We start from the raw sequence: 17997 nt of genomic DNA on the forward strand, positions 1-17997 counted from the left end.
TCATTAGAATGCAAGCACCAAGAGGGCAGGAACTTTGTTTTGTTAACTACTATATCCCCAAGATCTGTCGTGGTGCCTGGTATTTGGAGAGGTCACATATTTGTTGAATGATTGAATTTCTGTGTTTAAATGGCAGATTCGGCTATCCTACAGTTTACTTTAGTGTCCACTGTATAAATATTATGGATGTCACATATCAGGGTTGTGACATCTGCAAAATCATTTACTCGTAGAAGTAGATATGAGTGTATGATTACAGGTGGTTGTGTATTTGAGGGGGCCTGTTGAAAACAGCTACTCAGATCAGAATTTAATAATATCTATGAAAATAAAGCTAAATTGGGGTGGTGTGCATTCAGAGGTCTATCTCTGCTGGGCAGTATGTTTGCACCAGGCCAGTCCTTCCCTCCCTAGTGTCTCCTGGGATCAGTGTAAGATAAAACGACCCACACAAGAAATCAACATTGGGACATCTGGTGAAATTAGCTGATCTAAATTGGGGCTACATTTTTAAGTTTACACCACCTGAGCTAGCTCACTACAAAAGACTAGAGAAATTATACTGTGCTGATGAAGTGTTCCCCACCGTGAGGGTGTGTTAGTACATAAAGTGAGCTCTTGAAAGTCCCCCTTAGTGACACTAATGCTCATATTGTGGAGCATTTTTGCCTTCTTTGGATCAAATCACTATTTCCTGAGTTCTCTGTGGGCTTGGCAGGCAGCCCCTCTCCTTTGTGGGTTTGTCTTGTTTTGTTTTTTGAGAAAGAGAACACACATGCCCTGGGGGAAAAGGGGTGGAGAAGGGCAAAGGGAGAAGGAGGGAGAATCTTAAGCAGCCTCCATGCCTGATGTGGGGTTTAATGTCACAACTCTGACATCATGATCTGAGCTGAAATCAAAAGTCTTTGGATGCCTAAGCAACTGAGCCACCCATGTGCCCCTCAATTGTTTGGGTATTTTAGAGTGACTTACAGGTACATGTGGCATATTCTACCTTTTATTAGCTCATAGCTCAGAGTGAAAATTTTTCCATGTTAATTATCTTTAGATTCTACTTCTAATTGAATTATGAATGGATGGTATAAGAAAGAGGTCAGTGGCCAGTGATTAAAAATTAACATAAGTGAAATTAAAACACTTAGTGATAAACAATGAGAAGCATATTTATCAGGAGGATTTTGCAGTTGCATAATCTTAAAATTCATGCATTGTATCTTATCTTTTTTTTTTTTTTTTTTTTTTAAAGATTGTATTTATTTATTTGACAGGGAGAGACTGAGAGTGAACAATAGGGGTAGCAGCAAGCAGAGGGAGAGGGAGAAGCAGGCTTCCCGCTGAGCAGTGAGCCTGATGCAAGGCTTGATCCCAGGACTGGGATCAAGACCTGAGCCAAAGGCAGACGCTTAAATGACTAAACTACTCAGGTGCCCCTGTCTTACCTTTTTTGAAATTATATTTACAAGCTATAGTATGCCAGGAAGCCTTACTAAAATCACAATGTCTGCTGAGCTTATCTATGTATTTTGTAATTTTTCAAAAGAGGTTTATGGTATGAAAAGGTCTATATCCTAGTGGGAAAGGAGTTTTAACAGAACCTTGGTAAAGATTTTCAGGGATAGTCCTTTTTCTAAGTTCTTCTGAAGGGGAAATGGAAGAAAATACTAATACCAAACACTCAGGAGGGTCGAGTTCTATGGATGGGGGCATTTTTACAGTATCGCTGGAAAGCTGAAGACAAGTGTTTGTGTTCACAGGATCATGTTCTAATTGAGCTCACCCAAGCTGGATTAAAAGGCTCCACAGAAGGAAGTGAGAGCTATGAAGAAGATCCCTACTTGGTAGTTAATCCTAATTACTTGCTTGAAGATTGAAATATTGAAAGTAATTAACGAAGAGATTGTGGCCCCTACTTCTTGGCCTGGAGTCCAGATGTAGCTCTACTAGCAAGAGAAATGTTTCTGGGAGCAAGGGTTCAGGAAGATTTATTTGGAGGAATAAGAGCCTAGTTGGTGTCCTGAGAGTCACATTCCTATAATATGCTTTTATATTAACATAAACTATGTTTCTTGTCTAAATGAGGTTGGAACCCAGTGTGTGCTTTCTGTAAGCAAGACCTTGTTTTCACATGTATAGGAAAAGGTCCAGTACTTTTAAGGTATGTGAATAACTTTACAATTGCCAGCTACTGCTTTTTTGTATAAGAATAAAACAATGTGTTCTGAGGTTGTCTGTTGGATTTATTTCCTCCCTTCTCTAATTACTGCTTTCATCTGCAGTTGACCCTTGAATAACATGGAGGTTAGGGGCACCAGATCTCCCAGACAGTCAAAAATCTGTTTTTAATTTCTGACTTCCCAAACACTTAACTACTAATGGCCTACTGTTGACTGGAAGTCTTACTAATAATTTATATAGGTGACTGACATGCATTTTTTATGTTATATGTATTATATATTGTATTCTTAAATAATACATTTTCTTAAAATTTTTCAGTATTTCCAGGCTACAGAGTTTGTCTACAAGTTTTTTCAAATTGTTGTAGATCTCTAAAAAAATTTCCAATATACTTATTGGAAAAAATTCATGTATAAATGGACCCACACAGTTCAAACTTGAATTATTGGCGGAGGGGGGGCGCAGCTGTACTCACAAACATGAGTCTTTCCCTTTTGTTTAACGTGAGGCAGGTGGGTGGAAGTGTATAGCATTGTAAGCCTCTAAGATAAGGTTCCTGTGAGGAATGCTTATTAGAATTAGTATGACTGGATAAGGGGCTTTAGGGATTACTTTCCAAAATGAAGTCTAGTTCTGCGTTTTGTTTTTTAGCACAGTCTATAAAAATTAAAACTTCATTCGACTTTTCTCATCATTAGAATGTTCACGGTGTAGCAGTTCACACTGTTGCCCCTTTTAACAACAGATGGCATTTGGGGCCTGCAGGACCAGTTAGGGAATGTTTACATGTTGTATGTGAGTTCACTAATAATAACTTCACTCTCCAGTGGCTTAAACAATAGAGTGAGGAGAACTGGGAATGGATGGAGAAATTGCACAGTTAGCAGATGCAGACTATAAACTCCTCTGCCAAAGATACGTTCCTAATTAATGAAGGAAGAAGCTGTTGGGAAGAGGAAACTTCAGGATATAGGATATCAAGCTTCCTATTGAGGCAGTTAGGAGATGCTAGCATAAGGCACAGACAAATAACAGGCAGGACATTGAGTAACAGCTAGTGAAAACTTGGGACAGCAAGAACCCCTCTCTGCCCTGACTCCCAACATGATAAAATGAGATGGGGAGGTCCTGAAAAAAAAACCGACGGACAGAAATTTGAACTTTAATTTGATCAAATATTTACCTACAAGGGAATTTGAAGCATAGGAAAGATGAGTTTTTTGGTGAATTCTCCTCTTCCCAAATTCGCCATTTGGGTAGGGGCTTCCCGAGCAAAGTGAGGTCATTACTATAAATAAACCCTCAGTTTTTGCATGTCTGAATAAGTGTGCTTATATGTCCACACACCATTTTACTCTGCATGTTACTTGTCAAGGAGGTAAAGAGGCTAATGGATGATGGAGCATGTATTGAGATTCTTTTGAAGAAATTAGACACATGTTAAGTAAATGGATAGGTGTAATGTGTGTGGTTGGGTTTGTTTTTTTGGTTTTTTTTTTAAGATTTTATTTACTTGTCAGAGCACAAGCAGGCAGAGTGGCAGGCAGTGGCAGAGAGAAGCAGGCTTCCTGCTGAGCAAGGAGATGGATACGGGATTCAATCCCGGGACTCTGGGATCATGACCTGAGCTGAAGGCAGCAGCTTAACTGACTGAGCCACCCAGGCATCCCTGTAACATGTTTCTGAATTGGAAGACTTGAATGTTATAAGGTAACTGATCTATAATGTATTTCCCATGAAATCCCCACAGATACCATCAATGCAGAAATGACTACATAAATTGTGGTACAGCTGTACTGTAGGATATTCAAACAAAAATGGGGTAAACCTATATGTTTGAAATGGAAATACCTCCAGGAAACGGGAAAAATATGCAAATATAGGAGTGCCTAAATATATAAAGGAGTACCTTTATAAGAATATATATATGTGTGTGTGTGTGTGTGTGTGTGTGTGTGTGTGTGAGTACCTAAATATATAAACCAAGTATTAACACACCTAAAGGGAAAAATAGGTAGCAATATATAATAGTAAGGAGGCTTCAGTACCCACTTTGATCAGTGAATAGATAATCCAGACAAAATACCTGTGAAGAAACATTGACTTTAAAAGACCTGTTAGACCAGATGGACTTAACAGGCATATACAGGATAGTCCATCCAAAAGTAATAACACACATTCTTCTTAAGCACAAAGGGAACATTCTCCAGGGTAGATCATGTTATGCATCAAAATAAGTCAATACATTTAAGAAGATTAAAATCATTAAGCATCTTTTCTGAGCATAATACAGTGTGAAACTAGAAATCAATTACAGAAGAAAATGGGGGCGCCTGGGTGGCTCAGTCAGGTAAACATTTGCCTTTGACTCAGGTTGTGATCCCAGGGTCCTGGGACTGAGTCCCATGATGGGCTCCCTGCTCCTCAAGGAGTCTGCTTTTCCCTCTCTCCCTACCCCCCCACCACCGCTCGCTCTCAATCTTTCTCAAGTAAAACTTTAAAAAAGAAAAACTAGGAAATCAAGAAATATGTGGAGATTAAACATGCTACCAAACAATTTCAAAGAAGAAATAATTCTAAAATACTTTGAGAGAAATGAAAATGGAAATACAACATACAAAAAATTGTGGAATGCAGCAAAAGCAGTTCAAAGAGGGAACTTATTTTTTTGTTGTTCTATTGATTTAAGTAATCTCTACATCTAACATGGAGCTCAAATTCATGACCGGGAGATCAAGAGTCACACACTCTTCCAACTGAGCCAGCCAGGCGCCTCTAAGAGGGAACTTTATGGGAATAAATAAGCTACATCCGGAAATAAAGATCTCAAATAAACAACCCAACTTCAAATCTCAAAGAACTAGAAAACAAATGTTAGTAGAAGGAAGGAAATAAAGACTAAAATGACAATAGGAAACCTCAGTGAAACGGCTGGATTTTGAAAAGAGAAAACTAAAGGCAAACCCTCAGACTCACCAAGAAAAAAATAGGATTCAAAATCCAAAGGAAAGGGGCCCCTGGGTGGCTCAGTGGGTTAAAGCCTCTGCCTTCGGCTCGGGTCATGATTCCATGGTCCTGGGATTGATCGAGCCCTGCATCAGGCTCTCTGCTCGGCAGGGAGCCTGCTTCCTCCTCTCTCTGCCTACTTGTGATCTCAGTCTGTCAAATAAATAAATAAAATCTTTAAAAAAAAAAATCCAAAGGAAAGGGGGGGGGACATTAAAACTGATAGCACAGAAATATAAAGGATCGTGTGATGCCTGGGTGATTCAGCCGGTTAAGCATCTGCCTGCAGCTCAGGTCATGATCCCGGAGTCCTGGGATTGAGCCCTGCATCAGGCTCCCTGGTAGGCAGGGAGCCTGCTTTTCCCTCTGCCTACTGCTCCCCCTGCTTGTGCGCTCACGCTCACTCTCGCTCTCTCTCTCTCTGACAAATAAAGAAAAAAAAAAAAAGAATGAAAGAAAAAAAATACAAAAGATTGTAAGAGACTACTGTGAGCAATTGTACACCAACAAATAGAACAACCTAGAAGAAATTCCTTAGAAATACACAACCTGGGGCGCCTGGGTGGCTCAGTGGGTTAAGCCTCTGCCTTCAGCTCAGGTCATGGTCCCAGGGTCCTGGGATCGAGCCCCGCATCGGGCTCTCTGCTCCGCGGGGAGCCTGTCTCCACCTCTCTCTCTGCCTGCCTCTCTGCCTACTTGTGATCTCTGTCTGTCAAATAAATAAATAAAATCTTTAAAAAAAAAAAAAAAGAAAGAAATACACAACCTACCAAGACTGAGACATAAATAGAAATCTGAACAGACTAATTACTAGTAAGGAGTTTGAATCAATAATGTCCAGGATTATATGGATTCAATAGTGAGTTCTACCAAACATTTATTTTTTTTTAATTTTTTTTATTTATTTATTTGACAGACAGAGATCACAAGTAGGCAGAGAGACAGGCAGAGAGAGAGGCAGAGAGAGAGGAAGGGAAGCAGGCTCCCGGCCAAGCAGAGAGCCCGATGCGGGGCTCGATCCCAGGACTCTGGGATCATGACCTGAGCCGAAGGCAGAGGCTTTAACCCACTGAGCCACCCAGGCGCCCCTCTACCAAACATTTAAAGAAAATTAATGCCGGCCCTCCAACTCTTCCAAAAAATAGAAGAGGAGGGAACACATAAACTTGTTTTATAAGGCCAGCATTACCCTAGACAAGATCAGACAAGAACATCAAATGAAAAGAAAATTATAGGCAATGTCTCTGATGAACACTGATACAAAAGTCCTTACCATAATATTAGTACACCCAATTAAAAAATACATTAAAAGGATCATACACCATGATCAAGTGGGATTTGTTCCAAGGATATAAGGGTGGTTCAACATCTGCAAATCAATCAATGTGATACTCCACATTAATAAAATGAAGGACAAAAAAATGACCACCTCAAGTAGATGAAGAAAAAAGCACTTGACAAAATTCAACATCCATTTGTGATAAAAACTCAACAAAGTGGGTGTTACAGGGAATGTATCTCAACATAATAAAGACCATCTATAATAAGGCCACAGCTAACATCATATTCAAATGGTGAAAAGCTGAAAATTTTTCACCTAAGGTCAGGAAGGAGGTAAGAATGCCCACTCTCACCACTTGTATTCAATATAGTATTGGAAATCCAAGCCAGAGCAGTTAGGCAAGGAAAGGAAATAAAAGGAATCCAAATCAAAAAGGAGGATGTAAAACTGTCAGCGTTTTCACATGATATGATATTACATATAGAAAACTCTAGAGACTCCACCAAAAAAACTGTTGGAAGGAATCAACAAATCCAGTGAAGTTGTGGCATACAAAATCAATATGCAAAAATGTGTTGAATTTCTATATGCTAACAATGAACTATCGGAAAGAGAAAAAAAAATTTTTTTCCGGAAAGAGAAATTAACAATCTCACAATTGCATCAAGAATAAAATACGTGGGCGCCTGGGTGGCTCAGTGGGTTAAGCCGCTGCCTTCGGCTCAGGTCATGATCTCAGGGTCCTGGGATCGAGTCCCGCATCGGGTTCTCTGCTCGGCGGAGATCCTGCTCTGCCCCCCCCCGCCTGCCTCTCCATCTACTTGTGATCTCTCTCTGTCAAATAAATAAATAAAATCTAAAAATAAAATAAAATAAAATAAAATACGTAGGGATAAATTTAACCAAAGATGTGGAAGACTTGTACACGGAAAACTGTAAGACATTGATGAGGTAAATTAAAGAAGACACAAATAAATGGGAAGATATTCCATGCTCATGAACTGGAAGAACTGACATTGTTAAATGCCCATACCACCCAATCTATGGATTTAATGTAATCCCTATCAAAATTCCAATGGCATTTTTCATAGAAATAGAGCAAACTATTCTAAAATATATATGGAACCAAAAAGTCCCTGACTAGCCAAAGCAATCTTGAGAAAGAAAAACAAAGCTGGAGGGATCACACTCCCTGATTTCAAACTATATTACATAGCTACATTAATCAAAATAGTATGGTATTGACCTAAAAACACATATGTCAATGGAACAAAATAGCCCAGAAATAAACCCACACGTATACAGTATAACATGAACAGCTAGCTATCCCCTCTAAGCAGAAAAGTGATAAATCAACAAGGAGATAATATTTTCATGTTTCAAAGTATCAAAAATATGAAGTTTTATAATTGGTGATACCAAAGCAGAGATTTAGGCATCCTTTTAATGTTAGGTAGGATTTAAATTTGAAGAAGCCTGTTTGGAAAACTATTTGGACTTCAGTCAAAATTCTAATGTGTATAATTAACATTGAGTCCAGAACTTAATTTCTAAGACTCTGTCTTAAAGAAATGAATATAGACAAAGATGTATAGATACAGATATTCATTTGTAACACATTAAAATTGGGAATCAGGAGCACCTGGGTGGTTCAGTTGGTTAAGCATCTGCCTTCAGCTCAGGTCATGATCTCAGGGTCCTGGGATAGAGCCCCATATCAGGCTTCCTGCTCAGTGGGGAGTCTGCTTCTCTCTCTCCCTCTGTCCAGGTAGGCTCCCCCATTCTCCTACTCATGCTCTCTCTCAAATAAATAAAGAAAATCTTTTAAAAAATAAAAATAAAATAAAATTAGGAATCAACCAGTGTTCTATATGCTAGAGGTTCAATTAGGGTACATCCTTATATGGAATGCTATACATCTGTTAAAAAGAAGTGTTTCCGGCATCTGGGTGGCTCAGTTGGTTAAGCGACTGCCTTCGGCTCGGGTCATGGTCCCAGAGTCCTGGGATCAAGTCTCACATCGGGCTCCCAGCTCCATGGAGAGTCTGCTTCTCCTTCAGACCTCCCCTCTCATGCTCTCTCTCACTCTGTCTCTCTCTCTCTCAAAATAAATAAATAAAAATCTTTAAAAAAAAAAAAAGAAGTATTTCTATATATTCTGATATAGACAGAGTTCCAAGAGCTGTTAAGTGGAAAAGAAGAAATCAGAGGAACAATACATAAGACATAATTGCATATATCTTAAGTTATATGTTTAAAATGTTATACATTTACATATATTTGCATTTGTATACATTTAGTAATAGCTTTCATTGAGTTGCATTGTTCTAAAGATGCTAAAGAATGATCTTATTTCACAACTTACCTATTCACCATTGTTACCAATGAGGAAACAGAGGCATGGAAAAACTAAGTAACTTTCACCAGATAAGATTTAAACTCAGGCATTCTGACTCCTGAATAACCATTAAACTCCAGAAAGAAAGAAAACTGGAAGGAAGCAGTGTTGAGAGTACTTACCTAAGGAAGGTAAGGGGGCTTGGGGAAGGGGAATTTGCAGGTTTTTCGTATGTTTCTATAACTGAATTTTTTACACAATGTGTTCATCATTTAATTATAAATATTTCTTTAAGTTTTATAATTTTTTTAAAGATTTTCTCTCTTTGACTTAGAGAAGGGGGGACAGCAGAGGGAGAGAGAGAGAATCTCAGGCAGACTCCCTGCCAAGTGCAGAGTCCAATGTGGGGCTCAATCCCAGGACCCCAAGATCATGACCTGGGCCAAAACCAAGAGTCCGACACTTAACCAACTGAGTCACCCAGGTGCCCCTACTTATGTATTTTTAAGGGGGAAAAGGCTTGCAAGGGACTCACCTTTGTTTTACTATGTAAGTGAATTTTAAAATAATTCATAATTAAGAAAAAGATGTGGAGAACTTTTCTTTCAGACATTTTCCAGGCTCATCTGTACAAATTATGTGAGATGTTTGAGGTTTTTGTGTTATCCCTGTGGTCTTTAAATTTTTGATATTTTGCTGGTAAGCCGCACCCTGATTTCATTACCATAGATAACCCAGTTAAATATTAAATGTCAACAATCACTCAGCATTTTACAACCTAGCTGTTGTTATAAAAATAAGGATTCCATATGCTTCCTAACAGGTCCTTGAAAATGGAGCTGGCTTGGAATTCAGTCTTCATTGTCCTCCTAAGCTTTTCATGCCGGGGATTAGATTGGGAATCCGACAGAAACTTCATTTCAGCTGCTGGTCCTCTCACCAATGCCTTGCTGTACCAGAGTAGTCCACTGGGAACCCAGGGTTCTAAATTTGCAGCAGAGGACGAAAGCATTTATGTTTGTCAACAACCACTGCCTGCTTTCCTGCCAGAGTACTTCAGGCGTGTTCATGCCAGTGGGATAACCCATTATAAAGTATTTCTGCCGTGGGCACAACTTCTCCCAGCAGGAAGCTCTGAGAATCCAGACAACAAAACAGTGCAGTGCTACCAGCGGTTCCTTGAGACCCTCAAGACTGCACAGCTTCAGCCCCTGGTCATTCTGCATCACCAGACGCTCCCTCCCAGCACGGTCCAGAGAAGTGAAGTCTTTGCTGATCTCTTTGCGGACTATGCCTCATTCGCCTTCCACTCCTTTGGGGACCTGGTTCAGATCTGGTTCACGTTTAGTGACTTGGAAGAGGTGATGAAAGAGCTTCCCCAACAGGAATCAAGATCTTCACGTCTCCAGACCCTCACTGATGCCCACAGAAGAGCCTATGAGATTTACCATGAAAAATATGCTTCTAAAGGTAAGTCCACACAACCCTGATGGCTGACCCACTGGCAGTCTTCATCACCCACCTTCTCCCACCCTCCTTACAGTAGGACTTGACATTTCTTCCCACTCCCCTTCAATAATCTTGTCATATGTATTCAATAGTGAGAAAATAACATGGTACTGAAAACTTCCCGATGGAGAGAGGCAGAGGTGGCTCAGACTGGATAGTGCCCAGCATTTCCTTTGAAAATATCTCTTAAGCCCTCCTTCCCCAGTCTTGAGTCCGTGCCATCACAGAGTATATTTTTGCCCTTCCTTCTCCAGTCCTCCCTTCCGGACTCTCCAAGGCTTTAAGATTGTCTGTCCTCCCTCAGTCTCCCCTTTTTCTCATGCAAAGCAAGTTATGCATTCTAGCTGAAGTTTTCATTCCAGCAAAGAGGACAGATAAAATAGTGATATGCTGATAGGTGGTGAGAAGAACGTAATAGCAAGTGTCCATATTCCTGCTTCAAAGCTAATTCTGATTCAAGTTCTGATTCAGTAGGTTTGGGCAGGGCCAGTACATGTGTGATTTTAATAAATTCCTAGGTGAATCTGAGGTACTCTAATTTTAAGAACCAGTTTTGGATTACATATGCTTTCTGGTTTTTATTATGTACTATATGTATATTTGTATATGTAGTAAATAACATATATGCATATTTGTATATACTACTTTTTAAACTTAAGGTATTTTATGAGTATATTCTCATTTTACTAAAAATTCAGTGAAAGAGAGAATGAGTTTTTTAGAAGATTTTATTTATTTATTTGTCAGAGAGAGCACAAGCAGGGGCGGTGGGAGGCAGAGGGAGAAGCAGATTCCCCGAGGAGCAAGGATCCTGATGCAGGACCTGATCCCAGGATGCTGGGATCATGACCTGAGCTGAAGGCAGACACTTAACTGACTGAGCCACTGAGGCACCCCAAGAGCATGATTTTCAGTGTTCTTATAGATTCTCATCATATGAATGGATCAGAGTTTTAACTATTTCTCTCATCATATGAATGGATCAGAGTTTTAACTATTTCTCTCATGGGGCACCTGGGTGGCTCAGTCAGTTAAACTCAGGTTATGATCCCAGAGTCCTGGGATCAAGCCCCCAGTAGGCCTCCCTGTTCAACAGGGAGCCTTCTTCTCCCTCTTCTCCCAGCTTGCACACTCTCTCTCTCTCTCACTCTCTCTCTCAAATAAATAAATAAAATCTTTTTAAAAAATAAATTAAATATGGGGCGCCTGGGTGGCTCCGTGGGTTAAGCCGCTGCCTTTGGCTCAGGTCATGATCTCAGGGTCCTGGGATCGAGTCCCACATCGGGCTCTCTGCTCAGCAGGGAGCCTGCTTCCCATCTCTCTCTCTCTCTCTGCCTGCCTCTCTGTCTACTGTGATCTCTCTCTGTCAAATAAATAAATAAAATCTTAAAATATTAATTAATTAATTAATTAACATATATATATAAATGAGAGAAATATTTATTTCTTTAAAGATTTTATTTATTTATATGAAGGAGAACAAAAGGGAAGCGAGTCAGAGGGAAAAGCAGACTCTCTGCTTACAGGAAGACTGATGAAGGCCTCAATCCTGGGACTCCAGAATCATGACCTGTGCTGAAGGCAAAGGCTTAACCAACTGAGCCCCCCAGGTGCCCCATATATATTATTTATACATAAGTTTATTTAATTTTCACCATTATGAATTACATCACAATGAATGTTCTTATATATAAACCTTTGCCTACCTTCCAATTAATTCTTTCTGATTCTTAGAATTGAAATTACTAGGTCAAAAAACGTGCATTCTTTAAGAACTTTAAAGCATGTTGCTAAATTCCAGAAAAGTTTTAATAGTATATACCAATAGCTATAAAACTGCTCTGACCCTATTCAGCCTGTCTTCAATGATATAATCATTTCTGTTATTGGTAATTTGACAGCTGAAAATTACTATCTCCTTATATGCTTCATTTGCATGTATTTGATTATAAAGAGATCAAACTCTTTTTTTCTATGTTAAGAATGAAAGCAGGGCAAGAGAAGAAAGAGTATGAGTGTGAACAGGGTCATTTCAGATAGGGGTGTCGGGAGGGTTGTCCTCAGAGAGGACAGCAAGGGAGGCAGCAAGCAAATGGATAGGAGAAGAGGATTCCAGGCAGAGAGCAGAGCCCCTGCAGGGGGACAGCGACGAGCCCAGCAGTCAGTTTAGTGAGCTGGGAGTAGTGGATGGGAGATGGGGAGAGGCTGAACTTGAAACTGGAGTCTTTGGAAAGAAGAAGGAACCCTCCTTGGAGAGGGTGAGCAAGTAAATGTTTGTTGGCTGTAATTCTATTGAAGAAGCAGTGGGTAAATGAACTTCGAAAGAAGGCAAGACTGAACTTAGTTCATCTCAAACAGAAGAAAATCTATCTTGTTTTGAAGACAAATTCCATAGACTTACTTTGATTATAAAACTATATAAACATGTTATTAAAATGTTTGCAGAGCCCATTTTAAATCTTAATCAGGTTACTAAAGACTGTTTCATAAGCTCATATTTTCCTTTTCTTCTGATGCTCATTCCTCCCATCCTACATTTTGTGTTTCATCAATATCACTAGATTTTCTACCCCATTATAAAGCAGGACATAAAATAAATTCTCTTTCCAGTCTCCTTCCTATTCAGAGAGCTGGTTTTTCTTCTTTCTCTCTCTTATTCTCCTCTCCCTTTTTAGTCTAAACCCATAGCCTTTTGTTCTTTGTAAAATATATCACCTAATATACACAAAAAATTGTATAAAATATGTTGGTTAAAAGCAAAATACTATAAAAAGATTACTGAAGGCTTTTTTTAAAAAAAGCAAAATACTATAAAAAATACCCATGGAGTGACCTATCAATAGAATTAAAATAGTATTAAATGGTGTATTTAATACTAGTAGTATTATAGTAGTATTAATATGTACTAGTATTAATATAATAGTATTAAAATAGAATACCACCTTAGATCAACTAGGATGACTGTAATAAAAACAAAACATACAAAAAGAAGTGTTGGTGATGATGTAGAGAAATTGGAACCCACACCACTGAATGGGAATGAATGGTGGGAATGAATGGTGGAGCAGCTGCTTTGGAAAGCAGTCTGGCAGTTTCTTGAACAGATAAACTTCAGAGTTACCCTATGACTCAATGATTTGTCTCCTAGGTATATGTCCAAGAGCAATGAAAACAAATGCCTGGGAGAAAACTTACCACAAACATTCATAGCAGCATTTTTCATAATAACCCAAAGTGGAAACAACCCTACTGTCCCTCAACTGATGGATAAACAACATGTGGTGTATACATAATACCCAAAAAGGAATGATATGTGGCACAACACAGGTGTACCTTGAAGACATGAAGCTAAGTGAAAGCAGCTAGTCGGAGAAGACCACATACTGATAGGATTTCATTTATATTCAATCTCCAGACTAGGCATAGAGATGCTACAGTATTATAGCAATGTCTAGGGCTAGAAGAGAAAATGGAAAGTGACTGCTAATGGATAAGAAATTTCTTTTTTGGTGATGAAACTGCTTTAGATTAGAGGTACCTGGGTGGCTCAGTTGGTTAAGTGACTGCCTTCGGCTCCGGTCATGATGGAGTCAGGGGATCGAGTCCTACATCAGACTCCCTGCTCAACACGGAGTCTCCTTCTCCCTCTGACCCTTCCCCCTCTAGTGCTCGCTCAGTCTCATTCTCTCTCTCGCAAATAAATAAATAAAATCTTTAAAAAAAAGAAATAGTGACTATGATTGTACAACTTTGTGACTATACTAAAAACCATTGAACTGTATACTTTTTTTAAAAAGATTTTATTTATTTATTTGACAGAGAGAGATCACAAGTGGGCAGAGAGGCAGGCAGAGAGAGAGAGGAGGAAGCAGGCTCCCTGCTGAGCAGAGAGCCCGATGCGGGACTCGATCCCAGGACCCTGAGATCATGACCCTAGCCGAAGGCAGAGGCTTAACCCACTGAGCCACCCAGGAGCCCCAAACTGTATACTTTAAAGGTTTTATTTTTTTTTCTTTTTTTTTTAAAAGATTTTATTTATTTATTTGAGAGAGAGAGAGAGAGCATGAGAGTAGAGAGGTCAGCAGGAGAAGCAGACTCTGCCGAGCAGGGAGCCGGATGTGGGACTCGATCCCGGGACTCCAGGATCATGACCTGAGCCGAAGGCAGTTGCTCAACCAACTGAGCCACCCAGGCGCCCTAAAGGTTCTATTTTTAAGTAGTTTCTGTACCCAGTATGGGGTTCCAACTATCATCCTACTATCTCCATTGCCTTCTCTCATCTCAGCCCTAAACAACCACTAATTAACTTGCTGTCTCTATAGATTTCCTTGTTCTGAACATTTCATATGAATGGAATAATACAAAATGTGGTCTTTTGGGACTACCTCTATTGGGATTTGTTAAATGTTTCTATCATGGATAAGGCTGAGATTATGAGTTTTAGGAAGGAAGATTACAGAATAAAGTGCTATTTTCATCATATCATATCAAGGGTACATACCATCAACATGATTTATACTGTTGATGTTGACTCTGATCACATAATTGAGATTGTATTTGTCAGGTGTCTCTAGGGTAAGGTTACTCTTTTTTCCTCCTTTCCATACTGCATTCTTTGGAAAGGAGTCACCATACACAGTTCACACTTAACGATTTGGGAGTTATGCTCCATCTTTTTTTTTTCTATTTTTTTGTAAGTAGGCTCCATGCCCAATGTGGGGCTTAAACTCACTACTCTGAGACCAAGATTTGGATGCTCTGAGTGCTTGGATTGCTCAGATGGTTAAACGTCTGTTTTCTAGTAGGGTCATGATCTCGGGGTCCTGGGATTGAGCCCCACATTGGGCTCCCAGCTCAGTGGGGAGTCTGCTTCTCCCTCTCCCTCTGCCTGTCCTGCTTGTGCTCTCTCACTCTCTCAAATGAATAAATAAAATCTTTTTTTAAAAAAAGTTTTTAAAAAAAGAGTTGGATGCTCTACCGACTCAGCCAACCAGGTGCCTGAGTTATGCTCTCTCTAATAAGTAGTTTTTGTAAGATCTTTTCTAGGGGCAACTGGCTAGTTCTGTTGGCTAAGCGTCTGCCCTCAGCTGAGGTCATGATCCCAGCATCCTGGAATCAAGCCCTGGATCAGTCTCCTCGCTCAGCAGGGAGTCTGCTTCTCCCTCTCCCTCTGCCCCAGCTCCTGCTTGCTCGCTCCCCCTTGCTCTCAAATAAATAAAATCTTTAAAGAAAAAAGTTATTTTTCGGGTGCCTGGGTGGTTCAGTCAATTAAATTACTGCCTTTGGCTCAGGTCATGATCCTGGGGTCCTGGGTCCGAGCCGTGTCGGGCTCTCTGCTCAGCGGGGAGCCTGCTTCCCTTCCTCTCTCTCTGTCTGCTTGTGATCTCTGTCAAATAAATAAACAAAATCTTAAAAAAAAACTTAATGGTAAATTTTATGTTATATATGTTTTACCAATTTTTAAAAAATTATTTTCTAATCTTTCTATATTCATTATTATAAACCTTGCATTTATGTGTTCACCGTGCTGCCACTGGGGAGGATTCAATAGAAGAGAGGATTCTTGGCAGAAATGGAGGTTGGGGAGAGTGGGAACTTGCCTCTCATGGGAAGAGTGGAATTGCACACAGCATCCCCCACTTGTACAACAGTAGGACACAACCCTGGATAACACTAGTAATACCAGCCTCCCAACACAGCAGTAGTAACTTGAAGCATTAATATTGGCAGTTCAATATTGGCCAGATTACTTTTATTGGCTCATTTGAGGCAAGGGTGGAAGGAGCAAAAGGAAAGGGGTTATTTTCTATAAAAGACTACAATGGTTTTTAGTGGAATGACTTCCGTTTGTGGTGGCAACAGGTGAGCTTATCCTTTAGTGAGGTCTAGCAATACCTAGAAGGAACATGAACTTACACGATGCTATGCAGTGATTTTATACACAAGTGTAAACAATTCTCAACCCACAGCAAATACCAATTTTGAGCTCTATATACATGAACACCTATCTTTAATTACATCCAACAAAAATTGCAGGATAAATTATCCTAAAGCAGAGTAATTACCCCTCCTCAGTCCCATACAAAACTTAAACTGCAAGCTCAGAGTGAGAATCTGGTTTTGAGCAATCTGCATTTTGCAGTATTTTAGAAGGTATAACTGCTCGCACTGGGAATAGCTTGGCAACCATGGTGGGGAAGTTTGATTATTTTGTATGATGTAAGAATTTCTGGAACGTCAAGTACATTTGTTCACTCTAATTCTAAAAGCAGCTTGCAGAGTCAAATAAAAATGGTTAACTGTACTACTCTTGTTTCATTTATTGGTCTAGAGATGACACTAAGCTGTACATTTTAAAATGTTCAACACAAACTGTACATTCCATGTGCACTGACATGATGAAGAATGAAAGCACGGATATCTGTGCAAAGGAAAGGGACCCATCAGGCACAATCACTAAGTAACTAGATAATAATTCTATCTTATCAGAACGAGGACTGAATGTCTCTAAGTGATATTCCCTACTCAGAAGATTTCAAAGTTCTATCATGTTTATCAAAGTAAAGCCCATTTAGGGGCATGTGGGTGGCTCAGTTTGAAAAGCGAGCGACTCTTGATCTTGGGCATAGAGATTACTAAAACAAAACAAAGCCAAGCACTCTTGTAGTTGTTAGTGGTGGTTCACTGTCTCAGGACAGCTTCCTCCTGTAGAGAATCTGGATAAAAGTGAAGTCAGGAAGACAGCCTAACAGTTTAACTCTCAAACTCCAGTACTATTCAGTTTCTGCTCAGTGGTTCCAAACCCCGACGTCTGCTATGCACCCAGTGTTGAAGGTGGTATCTGGAGGGATTGAGGAAAGGTTTTTACATTTTGCTGCTTCTCAACGAGCACACAGTGCAGTGGGAAAGACTCAGCGCATGCTGGAGTCCTAGCGCGCAAGGTGAACAGCTGAAGAAGCCCGCCTCCGCGGTGGCGTGTTTCTGGAAAGGCAGTGTGAGGACTACTGTCAGGAGCACCTGGGAGACTCGTTAAAGCACACTCGCTGTAGGGCTCAGTCTGCCCACAAACACGCTGAGGATTGAGACGCACACGTGTACCAGTAATCAACTATCAAAGCACTTAGGTACCCGCTTTAGGTATTTACGGTTCCGCCATTTTTTTAACCCCTCCGTGCATGCGCAGTGGGGGCTGAATGGCTGTTGTACAGGGAATGAGGACCCGGAAACAGAGAGCACCCTGCCTTCAAACAGAATGTGAGGAAGCAGTTCTCCCCTCACAGCCTTCTACACTGTGAAGGGGCAGGGTGTGGTCATTGATATTATTTTTCTAAAAGACGTAGAGGTGTCTTGCGTTTCAGGGTCCCGTTTTAGAAGAAACATTCTTTAAGGGGACTTTGCTGTTTTTAAAGCCACCTTCTTATCCAAAATCTTTCAGCAAGGCTAAGTCATGTAAGTGATTTTCTTCAGAAATCTCCCCCCATCCTTTTTTAAAGATTTTACTTATTTTACTTGACACACAGAGAGAGAGCCCAAGCAGGAGTAGCAGCAGAGGGAGACTGAGAAGCAGGCTTCCCACTGAGCAGGGAGTCCCACACGGGGCTCAGTCCTGAGACCCCAGGATCATGACCTGAGCAAAAGACAGACGTTTCGCTGAGCCACCCAGGTGCCAGATTCTTTTTAAAGAACA

At 40.2% G+C, this 17997-nt stretch overlaps 2 protein-coding genes across 3 annotated transcripts in view; both read left to right on the top strand.

Annotated features, from left to right (window-relative positions):
* Positions 1 to 2221, top strand: part of MCM6 (minichromosome maintenance complex component 6) — a 36781-nt gene extending 34560 nt beyond the window's left edge. For both annotated transcript variants that reach the window (XM_047722503.1, XM_047722502.1), the window contains one exon: positions 1755 to 2221. In XM_047722503.1, the coding sequence (XP_047578459.1) occupies positions 1755 to 1871 (117 nt within the window). In that variant the 3' untranslated portion in view covers positions 1872 to 2221. The remainder of the gene's footprint in view (positions 1 to 1754) is intronic.
* Positions 2222 to 9612: 7391 nt separating this feature from the next.
* Positions 9613 to 17997, top strand: part of LCT (lactase) — a 48930-nt gene continuing 40545 nt past the window's right edge. The window contains exon 1 of the mRNA XM_047722504.1: positions 9613 to 10271. Coding sequence (XP_047578460.1) covers positions 9635 to 10271 — 637 coding nt within the window. The 5' untranslated portion in view covers positions 9613 to 9634. The remainder of the gene's footprint in view (positions 10272 to 17997) is intronic.

Source organism: Lutra lutra, chromosome 3, assembly GCF_902655055.1.
Source record: "Lutra lutra chromosome 3, mLutLut1.2, whole genome shotgun sequence".
NCBI lineage: Eukaryota > Metazoa > Chordata > Mammalia > Carnivora > Mustelidae > Lutra > Lutra lutra.